General features: G+C 40.1%; 1 protein-coding gene across 1 annotated transcript in view; it reads left to right on the plus strand.

Annotated features, from left to right (window-relative positions):
- Nucleotides 1-17426, plus strand: part of LOC126287492 (uncharacterized) — a 133651-nt gene extending 116225 nt beyond the window's left edge. The window contains exon 12 of the mRNA XM_049984889.1: nt 17174-17426. Coding sequence (XP_049840846.1) covers nt 17174-17345 — 172 coding nt within the window. The 3' untranslated portion in view covers nt 17346-17426. The remainder of the gene's footprint in view (nt 1-17173) is intronic.
- The last annotated feature ends 1057 nt before the right edge of the window (nt 17427-18483 follow it).

Consider the following 18483-nt stretch of genomic DNA (forward strand, 5'->3'; position numbering starts at 1 on the left):
GCAGAACTTATTTCAGGCTTTAGCCAGCTTTCTGTACCTATAACGATATCAACTTCTGTGCTTTCTATTAGAGCTTGAAGCTCAGGGACTTTTCCAGTGCAACTACAACAATTTACAACTATAATTCCGACTGTTCCTTGATCCAAGCACGTCCTGTATTTGCCATGCACCCTTTGACATTGCAGCCCATCCCGTACTTTCCCGAGGGCTTCTAACCTAAAAAACCGCCCAGTCCACGCCACACAGCCTCCGCTACCCGTGTAGCCACCAGCTGAGTGTAGTAAACTCCTGACCTATTCAGCGGAACCCGAAACCCCACCACCCTATGGCGCAAGTCAAGGAATCTGCAGCCAACACGGTCGCAAAACCGTCTGAGCCTCTGATTCAGACCCTCCACCCGGCTCTGCAGCAAAGGTCCCCAGTCGGTTCTGTCGACGATGCTGCAGATGGTGAGCTCTGCCTTCATCTCGTAAGCAAGACCGGCAGCCTTCAACAAATCAGGTAGCCGCTGGAATCCAGAGAGAATTTCCTCAGATCCAAAGCGACACACGTCATTAGTACCGACATGTGCCACCACCTGCAGCTGGCTGCACCCTGTGCTCTTCATGGCATCCGGAAGGACCCTTTCCACATCAGGAATGACTCCTCCTGGAATGCACATGGAGTGCACACTGGATTTCTTCCCCTCCTTAGCCGCCATATCCCTAAGGGGCCCCATTACGCGCCTAACATTGGAGCTCCCAACTACCAGTAAGCCCACCCTCTGCGATTGCCCGGACCTTGAAGGCTGAGAATGATCCTCTGAAACAGGGCAGGCAGCTGCATCTGGCTCAGCCAGAGACAGTGCCTGAAACCGGTTTGTCAGATGCACCGGGGAGGCTTTCTGATCAGCCTCTGGGGACACCTTTTGCTGCCTGCCACGCCTTGGAATGACCTCCCAATCAACCACAGGCAAGGGCTCAGCCCCACTGCGGGCAGCAACTGGGGCAACCACAGCGGCAGACCGATCTGGTGACAGACGGGACGAGGTTGACATCCCCGTGATACCCAAGTCCGGCTCCTCACAGTAGTGCCCATTGGCAACAGCCTCAAGCTGCGCGACCGAAGTCAGCGCCGATTGCAGCTGTGAGTGAAAGGATGCCAAGTCAGCCCTCATCTGAACACAGCAATCGCAGTCCCTGTCCATTCTAATCAATGTTGAACAACAGTTACTGAAACACGAGTCCGTGCCTAGATAACGCAAGCGAAACATGCAAAGAATGTATCAACTAACCTGTACAAATGCCTAACGACTGCGCTACAATCTGCTGAATTTATGATTACAGTAACTAAAACTAGAAATTGCACCTCCTATACAAAACTCACACGCAATTTAAGTAAGAATCTACCAAGTAAACACTAAAGCGCGATGCTACAACTGTCAAATACTATAATACGCCCGAAATATGAATTAAACAATACAAGTACCCAAAAACATGCAAAGAAATTAATTAAACTATCTAACAAATAAGTAAGCTAGGGTTATACGACTTGCTGCTGCAGCTGCTTATCCAACGGCGGCAGGGAGCACACTGGCTGTGACCAACCGACACTGGCTGTTCAAAACAAAAACAGAAGACAGACGACTACGCGAATTTACACTATTCAGGTACTAAGGCGCGATGCTACAACCCTCAAATACTATAATACACCCGAAATATATGAATATATGAATTTGATTAATAATATTCTGAAACATAATTATTTTCATGTGACAAACAGTAGTTTTTTCATGTAATACTTCACTAATAAAGCATCATATTTTTTCCAAGTCATCTCCTACAGAGTCACACAGACCTCTTTGAGTCTTGACAAAAATTACCCGATACATCATTAAATTTTACTTTTATGTGAAAATATTGTTGCATTGTGATGAAAGGATATTAATTCAGTTTTCATGATAACATAATCTATCGAAACATCATGCATATACTTCTCCATGATAGTACAAAAATATTAAATTTTAATCCACCCTAAAAGCATTTTTCAAGTTTAAGACAAAGGGATATATGTTTTCTATTCAAAACCATGGAGAAAATGTCTCATTATTCATACAAAAGCATAAAAATACTTATTATTGCTAAAGGAAGAAAAAGTTTAACCATTCTCCCATAGCATTTCAAAGTCCCACATCAAAATGTGTATCAGAAGAATAATGTTTTACGAAAAATTATAACCTTTTCATACACATAAGAAACAGTAAAATTTTTCAGTAGCTATATTAGATATCACTACCTCACATGCCTATTCTATTTCAAAATAGAATTTCACTGAACCTGCAACAAACCTATGTGTGATTTCTCGATTGCTCTCAGTAGCAACTTGTAAAATGTCCATCATCTAGCTGTGCTCTGGTTATATGATGCGTTCTTAAAGAATACACACGCCACAGTATTCAGTTAATTCTTCTGGTTTTCACATTTTTTATCGCTCACAGTTAGTCTATAAGATGTTACATATAATTCTAATCATAAGTGCACACTACCAATTAACTATGAAACATTCAGACAGTGTACTTTCACATGCAAGTACTGGTGGATGATTGTCACTAAGTTTTTCTAATTACTGATAGCAATATGCAAATTTTCATGTTGTTGACACACAGAAATCAATAAAATAATTAAAGCACACATTAACATTGATGGCTAATTGATAACTAGGCACAGACACATGATGTTTCCCAAGTGTGGACTCTTAATGAGAAAGAAACTATATGCTGTTAATTAGATGACTGACACGGAGATATTACCTGACTGAGCTCTACATATGGACTTCATCACTAAGAAGTCAATTGGTTGGTACCTAGGTGTGGATTCCTTATATGTAAGAGCAGACACTGTCAAAGAGAGCATTTGACTGTCATTCAAACCATGACACTCTGAGGACCAGCCATTTAGAAACATTGTGAGCCTGCAAGACCAGCCATTTATGTCATTATTTAAATTTTAATGACACATTTGGATTTGGTATACCTTAAAGGGTAACACATGCAAAGAAAGACCAGTATTATATCTGAAAGCTTAGCTTTGCTTGTAGCTATACAATATGTGTATTAATTTAAACCATTAACTTTTCCTATTTGTGTGTTCATGCTAGTGTCTGGTGAGGTCACGTGACATGAACTATGACTGACTGACAAAGGCTCATAGCAATCTTATTTTCAATGTTTTGGAAACCAATATGCTGTATTTGGTGGAATTCATGTTTATACTTTTGTAATAACAAAATATGCAATGTACATGGCACTGCATTTGTTTTCTAAACTGCTGGGAACTTCTATACTGATGTATAAAACCTTTACCATTCAAAGGATTGATAAATTTTATAGCTCTGAGGGAAAGAATACTGTCACTTAACATGAAAAAGTGTGCTTTCATGAAGGAAAAAGTGTATTTTTAACTGAGAAATCTGGGAAGAATCCAGAATGTTTTATCTTGTCTGTATATGCACTCTGAACAAACACTCTGGTGCTAGTTCAACACAGTCAGCTGGTTTTCCCTGTTAGCCATGTGGTTATCATGGGAGATCAGTTGAGAGATAACTCAATTTGATATGAAATATACATTTATTGAACACTTGTGCATATGACTATTATGGCTGTTACACATCCCTTCACTCCCGGTAGTGCAGAGCACGGCGGAGGGAAGGCTCCCGAGAAGAAGTTGTAATCTCGGTACCAATGAGGCTGGTGTAGGTGGCAGCCAGCTTGAGAAGTGGGGGTGGTGATGTCAGTGGTGCTGCAGCCCGGTGGGTCCAAGGGCTGCACGTGAGAGGTGACGGCAGGTGGAGACGAGTCGGCTGAAGACAGGTCCGTTGCATAGGGAAGAAGATTGTCGCTGAGGGACCATACCAGTTTAAGTCTGTTAACTGAGACTGTCTGGGGCCATCTGTGGAGGTGGATGACAATTGTGTTGGTACCGCAGCATAGCACACAGTAAGGGCCCAAATAGGGCAGCTGAAGGGCCACCCGCACAGTGTCGTTCTGCAGCATAACAAAGTTGCATGTAGCTAGGTCCTTGTGGGCAAACACAAGAGGTGGTAAGGGGGGGAGGGGGGGGAGGCGTCTGGGGGTAGGGCAGGTGGTTGCGGAGATGCTTGACATGCATGCGGACATGCTCAACCAGGGCAGGTAGATCCTCGGATGTGGCCAGAGGTGAATCCTTGACAAACTCGGGAAGAAGGAGTGGCTTGCTCTACAGAACCTCGGTGAGCAGGGCATTAACATCTTTATTATGAGCCAAACGAATACCCAGCAGAACACATGGGAGGGCCTCCAACCATAAACCTCCATGGCACATTAAGGAAGCCTTGAGTGTGCAGTGCCACTGGTCGACGAGGCCGTTCACCTGCAGGTAGTAAGCTGCCTGCGAAAGGCAAAGGTCCTGAGTTCGAGTTTCCATCAGGCACACAGTTTTAATCTGGCAGGAAGCTTCATATCAGTGCACACTTTGCTGCAGAGTGAGAATCTCATTCTGGAAACATCCCCTAGTCTGTGGCAAAGCCATGTCTCCACAATATCCTTTCTTCCAGGAGTGCTAGTTCTGCAAGGTTTGCAGGAGAGCTTCTGCTAATTTTGGAAGGTAGGAAACGAGGTACTGGTGGAATTAAAGCTGTGAGGACAGAGCGTGAGTTGTGCTTGGGTAGCTCAGTTGGCAGAGCACTTCCGAGTGAAAGGCAAAGGTCGCGAGTTCGAGTCTTAGTCCGTCACACAGTTTTAATCTGCCAGGAAGTTTCAGAATTCAAATAGGCTGAAAGGTGTCATGATGGCCGTCTTTGGAATATCCAGTGGATGCATAGGTATCTCATGATATGTTTTGGAACAATCTAATATGGAGAAAAAGGTAGGACCATGAAGCAACTGCGTGAAATCTTGGATATGTGGTATGGGGTAGTTATTGATAATGGTGTGGGCGTTAAGGAGACCTGTAGTGCCCGCATATGCGTAAGGTGCCATCCTTTTTAGGGAAAAGGTGAATAGGGTAAGACCAGCTGCTATTGGAGGGGTGGAGGATACCCAAAGCCAACAGATCCTGAAGGATCTCCTTGGCGCGCAGAAGTTTGAAAGCGTTAAGATGCCTGGCCTTATAACAAACAGGTGGGTCATCGGTGGTACGAATTTTATGGTAAGTGCCATTACTGATGGCTGATAATCATGTAGGGGAGTTGGCATGAGGGCTCAAGGAGGTATCCATAAGCAACATCGGTTCACTGACCATGATGAACAGGGATGACGTAGACAACGTATCGGCTGTAGTCAGTGGTGGAAGGTGCAATGCAGGAGTGAAGTGGTGCAAGTAATCTGGAGGCACATGCAGGTGCCTCTTGGAGATTTGTCCGCCGTGATGCCAAAAAAACAGCAGGTGGTGGAATGTTCGATACAGGAGCAGGTTGGCGAGAAGACTCTGTAGAGGTGTGTGCTGGGTCGCATTGCTGCGGAGCTGCATATAGTCGATGTATGGTACGCCATGCATGTGATAATTCAGCAGGGGCAGAGGCAATGCGGGCGCATTAGTCATTGTTCTGGATGAGGAGTGTGTCAATCTGGGAGTGCACATATGACAGATCAGAGAACCATGAGGTTATGCACTTGACCAGGTAAGCACACATGGAAAGCACAGCCAAGGAGGCGGAGAGCGAAGTGGTGCTGAACTCGGGTGTTCACAGAATTGTAGATCCAGACACGTGACAGAGCACAGCGGCCTGTAAGTCTGGTGAAAGTTCGTAATGGTGTAGAAAATCCAACCTGATCATAGGTTCAACCATGTTGCCTACATGGAAGGTCCAAGGGAAGGTGTGAACTCGTGAGAGGAGAAGTGACATCTCAATGGAGACGTGGACCACAATGGGAGAACGGTTGGCAGTGATCAAGGCCAGATTAGTGGGGGATAGCACATCGAAAGTGTGCTTGGCTGGGATGATGCTAACATCAGCACCCGTGTCAATGAGAAAGCGGATGGTGGTCGAGATATCTGTGGCATAGAGGCATTACGTGGCTGAAGCGGGTGGTGCAGCATTGGAAGATAGGCACTGTGAAGGTACGTGGCAGGACATGGTGCCTAAACATGTCTGCCAGTCTCATTTAGGTAGGCACAAGGTGGGCAGCAGTTGTGGACAGCATCCCCATAAGTAGCATGAAACCAGCATAGCAGGGAGTCTGGGTGGCGGCCAGCACGTTGTGGGCAGGATTAGCGGCTGACTGCAGCGGGGCCAGTATCCAATCGGGCCGCTGCTTGGGTGAGGTTGGCGGCTGTTGGGAGCCCGCTGGCGTTACATCCTGTAGGCTGATAGGTGGCAGCTCCTGATGGGTAGCTGAGGTGCCGAGGTGAGCGCACCAACCTCTGCCACCTGGGCACAGAACCGGAGGCACAGATGTGCCAGCTGAGTAGGATGGTGGAAATGTCGTTCATGACTGGTGGTGTTGGTGATGAATGATGGTGTAAGCCTGATCCACCATATGTAATTGAACCTTGAGTGGGTCAGCAATGTGAGACAGGAGAGGAAGCTGCAGATCCAAAAGCATTTCAAAAATCCATAACATCCAAAGAGCGGCATCAGGAAGTGCGTGGCCATCGATTAAAGCTTTTAGATGCCACCAAAGTAGCAAAAAGGTACACTCATTAAGATGCTCCTTATGTATAATGTGATGGATAGCATCTGCTGGAGGGCAGGAAATGCGCTCAAGGAGCAGTGATTTTGCCATTGAATATTTGTGCGAGGTGGATGGTGAGAGGAGAAAGTTACTGATGAGGTCCGTATGTGTGTGGAGATGGCTCACCAGGCAGACAAAATGGGTAGTGTCATCGGAAATGCTGTGGGTGTCCAGGCAGTGGTCCACTAAGGTGAACCAAGTTCTTGAGTTGTATTTTTGCAATGCAGGTAGCTTAGAGAACCTGCCTGGTAACACATGCTGAGTCAGCACTGGGAGCTGGAGATCCATGCAGGTGGAGCAGGACGCCTCCAATGCTGAAAGTGCGTTAGCGGTGAACGGTGTGGCACCTTAGGTGTGAGTGGGGCAGTGGCTGCATGCAGCACATGATATGGAGGGAGCAGAGGCGGTGCCAGGCATATAAGCCATCAAGTTAAGTCCAGCCAGCAAACCTGATGAACAACGCAGCTTGGGTGTAATGACTGGTGCCGTTGCAAAAGCAGGCAGGGGCGGTCGTGGTAGTGCCATGGGGTGGTGGACCTGGGATCTGGTGCAGATGGAATGGCCAGCACCATTATGACAGTGAGCGGAAGGTGGTATTGGTGCAACCACGGTGTGACTGTCGTGGAAACTGGCACAGTCGAGGTGACCGGCATTGCTAAAATGGAGTGCAGAGGGTGGGTTGCATGGGGGGGGGGGGGGGGGGGAGGGATGATGCAAGACTATGTAAATGAGAATGTGCTACACCATGCATTGTAATGTTCGATTCACGGTCCTGGAAGTTTGTTGGTGCCCCAAGCCATCCCGAAGGTAAAGATGTACATGAAGGATAGACCGCAATGTCTTTAACTGGAACATCCTCCATGTTGTGGTTAGGCAGCAGGCATGTCCATGTTGTGGCTGTTGTTGTGCTGCCACACTAGGTGGCAGCCATGTTGAACCGAGTATGGTTAGGTGGCTGCCGGCATGGCCAGGTATAAATAACTGTTCACTTTTAACCAAGTTTGAAGGAGGTACACTTGTCTGTCCAACATAACTATTGAGGAGGTTTTGAATAGAATTGGGGAGAAGAGGAGTTTGTGGCACAACTTGACAAGAAGAAGGGACCGGTTGGTAGGACATGTTCTGAGGCATCAACGAATCACAAATTTAGCATCTGAGGCATCAACGAATCACAAATTTAGCATTGGAGGGCAGTGTGGAAGGTAAAAATTGTGGAGGGAGACCAAGAGATGAATACACTAAGCAGATTCAGAAGGATGTAGGTTGCAGTAAGTACTGGGAGATGAAGAAGCTTGCACAGGATAGAGTAGCATGGAGAGCTGCATCAAACCAGTCTCAGGACTGAAGACAACAACAACAACAACAACACACTTGTCCATTCATGGTCGTAATTGGCAGAGTAAATAGGGCCCATTACACTTGTACCAAATGTCACAGGTAGATCCATTGTTGTGTAAAGAATGCAGTCTGGCATGTGGTGTGAGTGAATGATGAAAACAAGCACAAATCATGCTGGATGAGACATCGACGGTGTTGGTGTTTCACCACTGTGGTTATCAAGGGAGATTAGTTGAGAAATAACTCGCTTCTATATGAAATATACATTTATTGAACACTTTGCATACAACAATTATGGCTGTTACACATATCATGACCAGAAAGTTCGTGCTAGACTCTCTAGTCCAAAGAAAAAAAGTTCGCCAAAGATAGAGCACACTGTGCCTGACACCATGGCCATTTTACTATTTTCATTATCCCGAAACATATTCCATCATATATACAATTGCAGTCTTTCTCAGCATATTCCAATGATGAATTCTTCTTGGGTTATCAGCCGAGTAGTGGTGTCATCTTGTCACAACATTTTGATGATGTCACAACATTTTGATCTTCTGGCAAAGATGATGGGTACAAAGCTCATCAAAATGGTGTGACAAAACGACGCAACCACTCGACTGATAACCTGAGAAGAATTTATCATATTCCATCATAAAAACAAAATATGTAGCCTACATGTTTATCCACGCTCATCAGTTTCCTCAAAAATGTTGACATCATCAATAGTAATAATAATAAATAAAATAGCCTCAGGCTGTTTTATAAGTTTTATTCCATGATCGATTTGAAGACTTTCAAGTCTCATTTCCAGACATAATAATTTTTTTTTTTTTTTTCAAGATTACGTGCATCAATGCACTTGTACTTCATAACATCATCCCCTGTAAAGTATACACCATAAACTAACCAGTGTACATGTTGTAAGGTTATATTAAAAACAAAGATTCCAAGACTTACCAAGCGGGAAAGCGCCAGTAGATAGGCACAATAAATAAAACACACACACAGAATTTCTAGCGGATGGATATGTGTGTGTGTGCGAGTGTACACCTATCTTTTTTTCCCCCTAAGGGAAGTCTTTCCGCTCCCGGAATTGGAATGGCTCCTTACCCTCTCCCTTAAAACCCACATCCTTTCGTCTTTCCCTCTCCTTCTCTCTTTCCTGAAGAAGCAACCGTCGGTTGCAAAAGCTAGAAATTCTGTGTGTGTGTTTGTGTGTTTTATTTATTGTGCCTATCTACCGGCGCCTTCCCTCTTGGTAAGTCTTGGAATCTTTGTTTTTAATATATTTTTCCCATGTGGAAGTTTCTTTCTATTTTATTTACATCATCATTAATTTGAACCCAACAATTACGTCTGTTGTAAGGTTATGTTAGAGATCTTGTGCTAAAATCATAATACACATAAATTATAATTACACATAACAAATACGAATACTGGATGAATAGTATTTTTTTGTCTTGAAATATTGATGTAATATAGTTTCAGTTTAAATGTACACAGTAATGCAATTTCTGTTTTTCAAATTAAGTTTTCACAGAAAATGAAAAGCTCAAAGCTTTAAATTTGTTTGCTTATTTCTTTATATGGCTTATTTTCATTGAAATTTCCCAGATAATTGCAATCAGCATAGTAAATACAAGATAATGAGCAATAAATTATTATTTTTAATCTTTCACATAAAACTCATTGTTCTATGAAGTTTGAATTTTTCAGTCCATATTTTACGAAGACATATGGAAGAAAAACCACTTCCAATTAACACAGTTATGACCTATTTATTCCAAATTTGAAAGAATAGTATGATGGAATTACTATGAAGTATTATATTTGCATACATCAGGAACATTAACACTGAAGAAATTAATTGTAGTAAAAACATGAAATGATAGTATGGTATTATTGACCAGGACATCCTGTATGGGGCTGTTTCACCATCTGGTACAGGTCTTTCTATTTGACACCACTTCAGCAACTTGAATGTCGCTGAAGATCTAATGAAATGATTAGGACAACACAAATACCCAGTCCTTGAATACAGAAAATCCTCATTCTGGACAGGAATCTAACCCAGTACCCTGCAGTCTAAACTCAATGATACTAATCACTAGACCTCAAGCTTTGGACATTAAAGATATTTTGGTGACAGTAATGGTCATGATGTAGCGGGTGATGCATCAGTAAAATATATTACCAACTCCAAATTTGAAACTTTATTAATTAGTAATATGTTGAATATTGTATTGTGTCATGTTTCTGATAATGGCTATTTCCTTGCACCTTATAGCATCACACTCGAAACAGAGCTGTATTGCAATATTTCAACACTGAATGCACCCTGTAAAAATTTGGAAATTTGCGGTAAGTTCCTATGGGACCAAACTACTAAGGTCATCGGTCCCTAGGCTTACACACTACTTAATCTAACTTGAACTAACTTAGTTTAAGGACAACACACACACACACACACACACACACACACACACACACACACACACACACACACAGACCCATGCCCGAGAGACGACTCGAACCTCCAACGAGGGTAGCCACGGGAACTGTGGCAAGACGCCTTCAACTACACGGCTACCCCGTGCACCAACGCAACCTGTTCCCTGTTCATAACAATAGTTTCACTAGAGTGCCATATTTATTTTTAACATTTCATTATGTCTAGGAAGATGAACCACTACACGTATGTCAAAAAAGCATTTGTAGTGTGAATTGTTGTGGAAGACTGCAGAATCTTCATCAGTTTGTTCCTGCACTGAAGTATCATGTCAAGTTGCATGCTCAATTAAAAATTCCTTTCCATTTAACCAATGCTCTGAACTGAGCTGCACTGACATCATTGTTTCTCTACCATTATCTAAGAGATGTGTATCATGTTTGACAGCAGTAAAGTGCTTCTCAGACTGACCTGAAGTCTGCCCAGTGGAGAATGCAGCTGCTGTAACTATCACTAACACATTGTCTCATGAGTGGAGGCAGTTCCACCCTTCCCAATTAATGTCCACAGCACTTGTGTGTTATGAGAATGCATTTGATGTCAACAGAAACGGATTTCCTCCAAAAAATCTCTGCTGGGAGACAGAGACACACCTTTACCACCATAGAGACTCTCACCAATGAAGAAAGTAAGAGTGACCATAAGGTGCCACATGCCCAGATTGTGGAAAACATTGTTTACATGTGGCTAATGCAGCCACAAAGGCCTCTCAGCAGTTCAAATGGTTCAAATGGCTCTAAGCACTATTGGACTTAACATCTTAGGTCATCAGTCCCCTAGATTTAGAACTACTTAAACCTAACTAACCGAAGGACATCACACACATCCATGCCCGAGGCAGGATTTGAACCTGCGACCATAGCAGCAGTGCAGTTCCAGACTGAAGTGCCTGGAACTGCTCGGCCACAGTGGCTGGGCCTCTCAGCAGTACCCCACTCATCAGGCATGGTGTATATTGGTTGGATTTTAATCCCATGTGTCACTGATTTGTCAGGTGGAGGGTAAATAATGTGGCTCCTCGTACTGTATGGCATCTGTCATTATGGCTTTGATTTTTCTGAGGATACTACCTCTCAGTCAAGAAGAAACTGTTAACTCTTTCCAGTTTCCCTTTTCATGGTGGATATTGATTTCCATGTATAAAAGTTTATCTAATCTTTTTATTTATTTATTATTTGTCCCGTAGATCAAATCAGTACAATGGCTTGTACAACTGATATGGGATAAGTCAATACAAATATACAGTTTACAGGAGTCTAAAACAGTAAACAAGAACACAGAAGAATTATTATTTTACATTACCTACAAAATTATGTTACTTAAAGTTACAGCTTTACAGAGAATTGTTACATGATGTGACAAAATTGACTTAACAACATTTGGCTTTGATACATTATCATGCACTAAGACAATTTTGATTCCAAATATTCCTGGATGGTATAAAAGCAGTCTTTTATTAAAAGAGACTTCACTGTCTGTTTGAATTTATTTATTTCTTGGATTTCTTGTATAAAAGTTGGAAGATGATTATATGATTTTATTCCCATACACTTGACACCATCACTGTACAGTTTTGTTGAGTGGGTAAGTATTCTTAGAGAGGTTTTTGATCTTGTGTCATAATCGTGGTAATCCATATTTTTGCTAATTTTGTTGATACTTTTTTTTGGTAAAGAATAATAATTCTAGTATGTATTGGCATGGGAGGGGCAAAATATTTAGTTTCTTAAATAATGGTTTACAAGTGTCTCTTTGTTTTTTGAACATAATTGTTCTGACTATCTTCTTCTGCAGTTTGAATATCTTAATTGATTCAGAATTTTGGCCCCAGAAGATGATTCCGTAGCTAAGTACAGAGTGAAAGAGTGCATGGTACATTGTGGTTAGGGTACTTGTGTTAGTGACATTCCTTATTGATCTAATCATGAAGCATACTTTACTAAGTTTTGTGCTGGTAACATCAATGTGCCTTTTCCATGTGAGCGTATCAGTAATAGTGACCCCCAAAAATTTTATTTCATTTTCAAGTTTAACATTATTTTTTTCCCGTGATATAGTTGGTAGTAATGGATTTCTGTTTTGGGCCGTGTGGAAGGTTATTCCAATTGTCTTTTTTGCATTAAGCAGCAGCCCTTTACTTTGAAGCCATCGACTTATTTGATCTGTGGTCCTATCTATATTAGATTGGAGAATTTGTTCGGGTGCAGATATGAGTATAGAGGTGTCATCAGCAAACAAAAGGGTTTTTGTGTCTGGTAGGCTGTGAGGAAGGTCATTTATGTAAAGTAAGAACAGCAAGGGGCCAAGGATGGAGCCTTGGGGAACGCCTTGCTTTATGGTATGCATGGAGGAATTTACAGTGCTAGCTGTAACTGAGAGCTTAGTTTCATTTAATTCAACATACTGCTGTCGATCTTCCCGATAGCTTTTAAACCAGTCATAGGCATTTCCTCTTATTCCATAGGAATGCATCTTTTGCAAAAGTATACTATGATTAACCATGTCGAATGCCTTTGTTAGATCTAGGAAGATACCTATGGCTGGGAGTTTTTTGTCCACAAGCTCCAGTGCATGATCTAGAAATTCTTGTATTGCATCAGTTGTAGTTTTTTTACTTTGGAAGCCGAACTGAGCAGGTGACAGGATATTTTCTTTGACTAGAAAGGACATGATTCTTGTGGCCATTATATATTCAAATACTTTACTAAAAGTTGAAAGCAGTGCAATGGGTCGATAATTACTGGGGTCCTCTTTGCTTCCTTTTTTGTGGACAGGTATAATTTTTGCAATTTTGAGCATACCAGGAAATGCACCATTCAGGAATGAGAAGTTTATTATGTGGGCTAGGGGTTTACTGATAAAGTTACTGCAATTATGAAGTAGGAAGCATGGAATTTGATCTTGTCCAGCAGATGATTTTTTTTTTTTTTTAATTTTGCTGTGAAGTGTCTTTTCTATTTCAATTTCAGATGTAGGCCTTAAAAATAGAGTCTCAGAGCATAAGTTTGGTTCTAGTTGTAAGGGACAGCTATTTTTAAGATGGTTAGCCAGGTTTTCTACTGTTTCTGTAAAGTAGTTATTGAATTCCTCTGCTGTTTCTTTCCCATTGGAGACTAATTTTCCATTTATTTTTAAGCTAATATCACTTTGTAGTTGTTTTCCTCTATTAGTATTCATATTAATAAATTGCCACATGCTTTTGCTCTTATTTGATGACAATTTGAGGCACTTATCATTCTGTAGCTTTTTGGCTGCATTTACTACGTTCTTTAATATCTTTTTATATAGAGTAAAGTATGACTTAAATGCTTCACTACTGCATAGTTTGGATTTGCTAATGTAAAAAAGTTCTCTTTTTCTTTGTGGTGATCTAATGATTCCTGGGGTGATCCAGCTGGAGACTTCCTATCTTTGTTGATACATTTTGTTTGTAAGGGAAAGTGGAAATTAAAACAATAACAGAAAATATCCAAGAATGCTTCATATTTGCTGTCTACTGTTTGAGCCTCATATACATTTTGCCAGTTTTCATTTTGTATAACAAAGAGGAAAGTATGCATCTGGGTTTTATTGAAGTTTCTCCTCTGTACAGTGGTTTTATTGTGTTCGTGACTGTTATTTTGCAACCAGACCTGCATAATTAATGCATTGTGGTCTGAAAATTCTAGTTTGACAGAGGATACAGTACAATTTATATTGCTTCCTACTTGATCCAGACAAGTGGTACTGTGGTTTGTTATCCTGGTTGGAGTGTTAACCATTAGGTTTAGATTGTAGCTGTTCACAAAATTTTTAATGCTTAGATGGCTAGAGTTTTCTGAGAGAAAATCTATATTATAGTCACCACATATTAGAACACTATATGATTTTCTTTTACTTAGATTTTCAATTACTGGTGCTAGATTTTTGTAGAAAGTCCCTATGTTACCAGAGGGTGACCTGTAAAGTGCTATTATATAAACATTTAGATCTGTAAGCTATATACCTGACAGTTCTATATCTTTTTCAATACTATATGAATTGCAAATATCAAGAGGTGTAGCAGTAATGTTGTCTTTTACAAATATGCAACTACCTCCAACTTTGTAAGATGTTCTTGAGAAGTGACCTATGAGTTTAAAATTTGGTATCACAATACTTTCTATTTCAAAATACCTCATGAAATGTTCATTAATACATAATATCTGTGTACCTGACAGTTCACTTGCACTTGATAACAAAATTTGTAATTCATTAAGTTTGGTTTTGAGCCCTTGTACATTATGGATGTATACTTTTAGATCAAGAATTTTTTTGTTTAATTTTTTTACACATTGGTGAGGATGTTCAGACTTTACCTTATTTACTACAATTTGCTGATGGAGTCCTTTGCAAGTTTTATGGTGTATCTTTAACTTGTTTGATGATGCTATCTTTAACTTGTTTGGTGATGCTAAGTTTTTTCTTTTCTCAGAGGGGGATAGAAAAAATCCTCCTCCTTGGGTATATTCCGCCTTGATCTTAAATTAACTCTTACAGGTGTAACTGCTGCAGTCCTTCGATGTAGTTTACTTACGCCCAGTACATCACACTTTGCGTATTCAGCACACAGTTTCTTAATTTTGATGTTAGTTTTCCTAATTTCTTTATTAACACATGATCTGTAGATTAGGTCATGTCTATGAGGCACAGTGGCTACTATTGTGTTCCTAGATTTATTCACTTCTAGAAAGTTCTGTAGCTTTTTAATGCAGACATCAGCTTCATGTTTAGCTATGTCATTCGAACCCGCTATTCATACTATAAAGTCATTATCCTGTATTGTGTTCATCTGAAGATCGGTGTCTACGACATGGTGTGTTCCCGCTCCAGGTTTCACTATGCTAGTCACTGCCGTTTCTCGATTTTTCTCTCGAAGCATGCTTGATAGCTTTCTGCCATGGCTGTCGGCAAACAAGAGAATACCACACTTTTTCCTTAATGATACGTTTTTGCCCTTACCACTGTTTCCAAGTTTACTGTTGGTGTCCGAATTGCAGGTTTTTACAACGTCACGATCAGTTGTACACTCGTTATGACTCAAGACATCATATTTGTTTTTGTCTAAGAAAGTAACACTTTTAACAGTTTTCGTGATTTGAGACCGAACTTTTTGCGACATTGCTATCCACTCGGATGATTTATCACGTGTATCTTGTTTCACTTCACACGAATTTTTCACTGTTTGTACTTCGCCGATTTCTTTCTTCAGTCCAGCTATTTCCCTTTTTAAATTATTGACTATGAATTGTAGGCTTGAAATTTGTTCATTTAGGGTTATAATTACAGCTTTACAATTTTCACAGGTTTTCTTTTTAACTACATAACTATAACTATTTCTCATGTTAAAATTCGCGACTTCCACACTCGTGGGTATCTTTGTCATGGTTTGTATGACATGTCTGACATTTGTTGTACATCTCCACATTTATTGCATTACAAATGTATTCACTCATAAGTGTAGCACCTTGGAAACAATCAGGGTTTTACTTACAGTTTCTAAACGTTACACTCTGAAGATTCTGCTCAAGGAACCCAATAATGAAGGTGTAGTGGGACATAGAAAATGTTTTCATCTTATTACAGATCTGTCATCCATGCTATCATGGATTCAACAAACTCTGATCACAGAAACACAATCCTTTGATTACAATGCTTGGAGAAAGTCAAATTTCAATGGTTGTCCATTTGTCTCATTTGTTACATGCTCTGTTGAATCTTACAACTGGCTTTCACATGGCAATTGCCACAGAGACATCAGCCATTTGACACAAGATATGGATGTGACAGTTTGAGCCTGTTGTGTAACATATATCCTTGTATTCATATGATTTCTGCCAAATATCATACCTGCACCTGAAACTTGAGCTTATCCTGGAATGAAATGCCATACTACAGCCTTGCTTGTGCATTTGTTTTTTAATTCTCACATTTAGAAGAAGGAGGCATACACCCCACTACATTATTAATATTTCTGTGTGCACAAAGAGAGCGGATATAGTGAAACAATTACTGTAATAGATCTAATATACACAATACAGCCACAGCCATAAAACATACAGAGTCCATAAGCAATAATAACAGTATGATAAACAGTGATATTGGAAAATTAGAGAAACTATATTTAAGTTTTGGCCTTTAACAATAATGCTTCATAAAATGAATATAATCTTTAAAAAGACAACAATTGTCCTATACATTACAATAAGAGGATCCACTTGGTGTCTACTGTTAAAAATGTCATCACAACTCAACTGAAATATATTCTACAATTTTAACATAATGAAACAGCCAAGCATGTGCAATGAAAATGAAAAGGGCAGTGCATAGTAACAAAATTAGACTCTTAAAAATTAATAGTGGTGATAGAGAAACCTTTATACTGAAATAAATAAGTTTCCTAAAATGATGAGTTGGTGAAACAGGAATGAATAAAAAAAGTATAGCAGGTGAAACATTGCTGGTCACTATAGAAACTGCAACAGTGACACCGATATCAGAAAATTGAAAAATTGTTTAATTCTAAGAACTGAAATTGTGTTACCTTTATTTCTAGAAAATCATTCTAGTCAGTTATTTCTCCAACACAGACTAATGTTATCTGTATCCTTCTGTTACAGTACCAGATATATGCAGAAGAAATCTGCTGAACAGTATATAGAAGAGGTCACTTCCAATGACTGGTCGTTTAGAAATAATGGAAGACGATCCTCAAACCAAGTGAAAACATTCTGGAACAAGCTTAATACTTTAATGCCCACTACAAAAACTGAGTTGCCCTTTATCCATTGACAATCCTGAGTAGATAATAATAATAATAGTTTATTCATGGCTGTAATTTTCAGAAATTGTAATATTATTTTTTTGGATAAATTTCAGTCATCACTTGCAAATAAATTTGTTTATGCTTTAATGATTTCAACAAATTAATTTGTCATCTTCAGAAGACTACAAAATTAGGAATCTTATAAATCTTTAGATCCCGGCTTGACATTTACATGAAGTATAAAAATTATATTACAGAAACTTACTTACTTTAGCAGGCAGTCAATACCTTCTTAAAAGAAGTACAGGTATATCTCTGTAATATACTTCACCTAAATGTATAATATACTTCACATAAATGTTAAGCCAAGGTCTAAAGATTTATAATAGCCCAATTTTGGAGGCTTCTGAAGATGACAATTTGTCGACACCAGTAAAGTATAATAAAATTTATTTGCAACTGATGACTGAAATTTATCCTGAAAATATAATAATAATAATAAATTTATTATCATTAGGCCATTACAGCAATAGATTCTGTCACACACATTGTGCAATACACTCAGTAATATAACAGAAGCCGCAGGGTAGTTATGAATGTTAAAGTCTTGTATTACAGCTTTTGATAGAGTGTGGTATGCAGTACAAATGCATTTACTGCTTCATGTTATAACAATGTACATTTTCTCTCTGTTTTGATTCTGGCAACTTCTTCTTTGCATACATTTTTGTATGTATAAGTTTATTGCAGTCATAATTTTCTGTCCTCAAAACAAATGTTTAAATTGTGCCTTATGTGAATTACTATTAACTACCCTAATAGTTTTCTTCTGCAATATTAAGATGTCATGCACACAGCTAGAGCTTCCTGATAAAATAATACCATATGATATTACGTGTTGGTTAAAATGAAAACCAGCTATTTCAAGTATGAAATCCCTAAGTCACCTTAATAAACAAATGACTCGTGGCAGTTTACATGGTGCATGAACTACACCACATACACATGCATCCTGGCATAAGTGATATAGCTCTCTTGCCTGGCTGCACACTTGCCCCACAACCGCACCATGCTTTCTTAGCGTGACAGCTCTGGATTAAGGGAAACAGGTAGAAGCAGTATTTCTTGATTTCTGAAAAGCATTTGGCTCCATACTGCACCTAT

The sequence above is a fragment of the Schistocerca gregaria genome, chromosome 1 (assembly GCF_023897955.1).
Source record: "Schistocerca gregaria isolate iqSchGreg1 chromosome 1, iqSchGreg1.2, whole genome shotgun sequence".
In the NCBI taxonomy this organism is placed as follows: domain Eukaryota; kingdom Metazoa; phylum Arthropoda; class Insecta; order Orthoptera; family Acrididae; genus Schistocerca; species Schistocerca gregaria.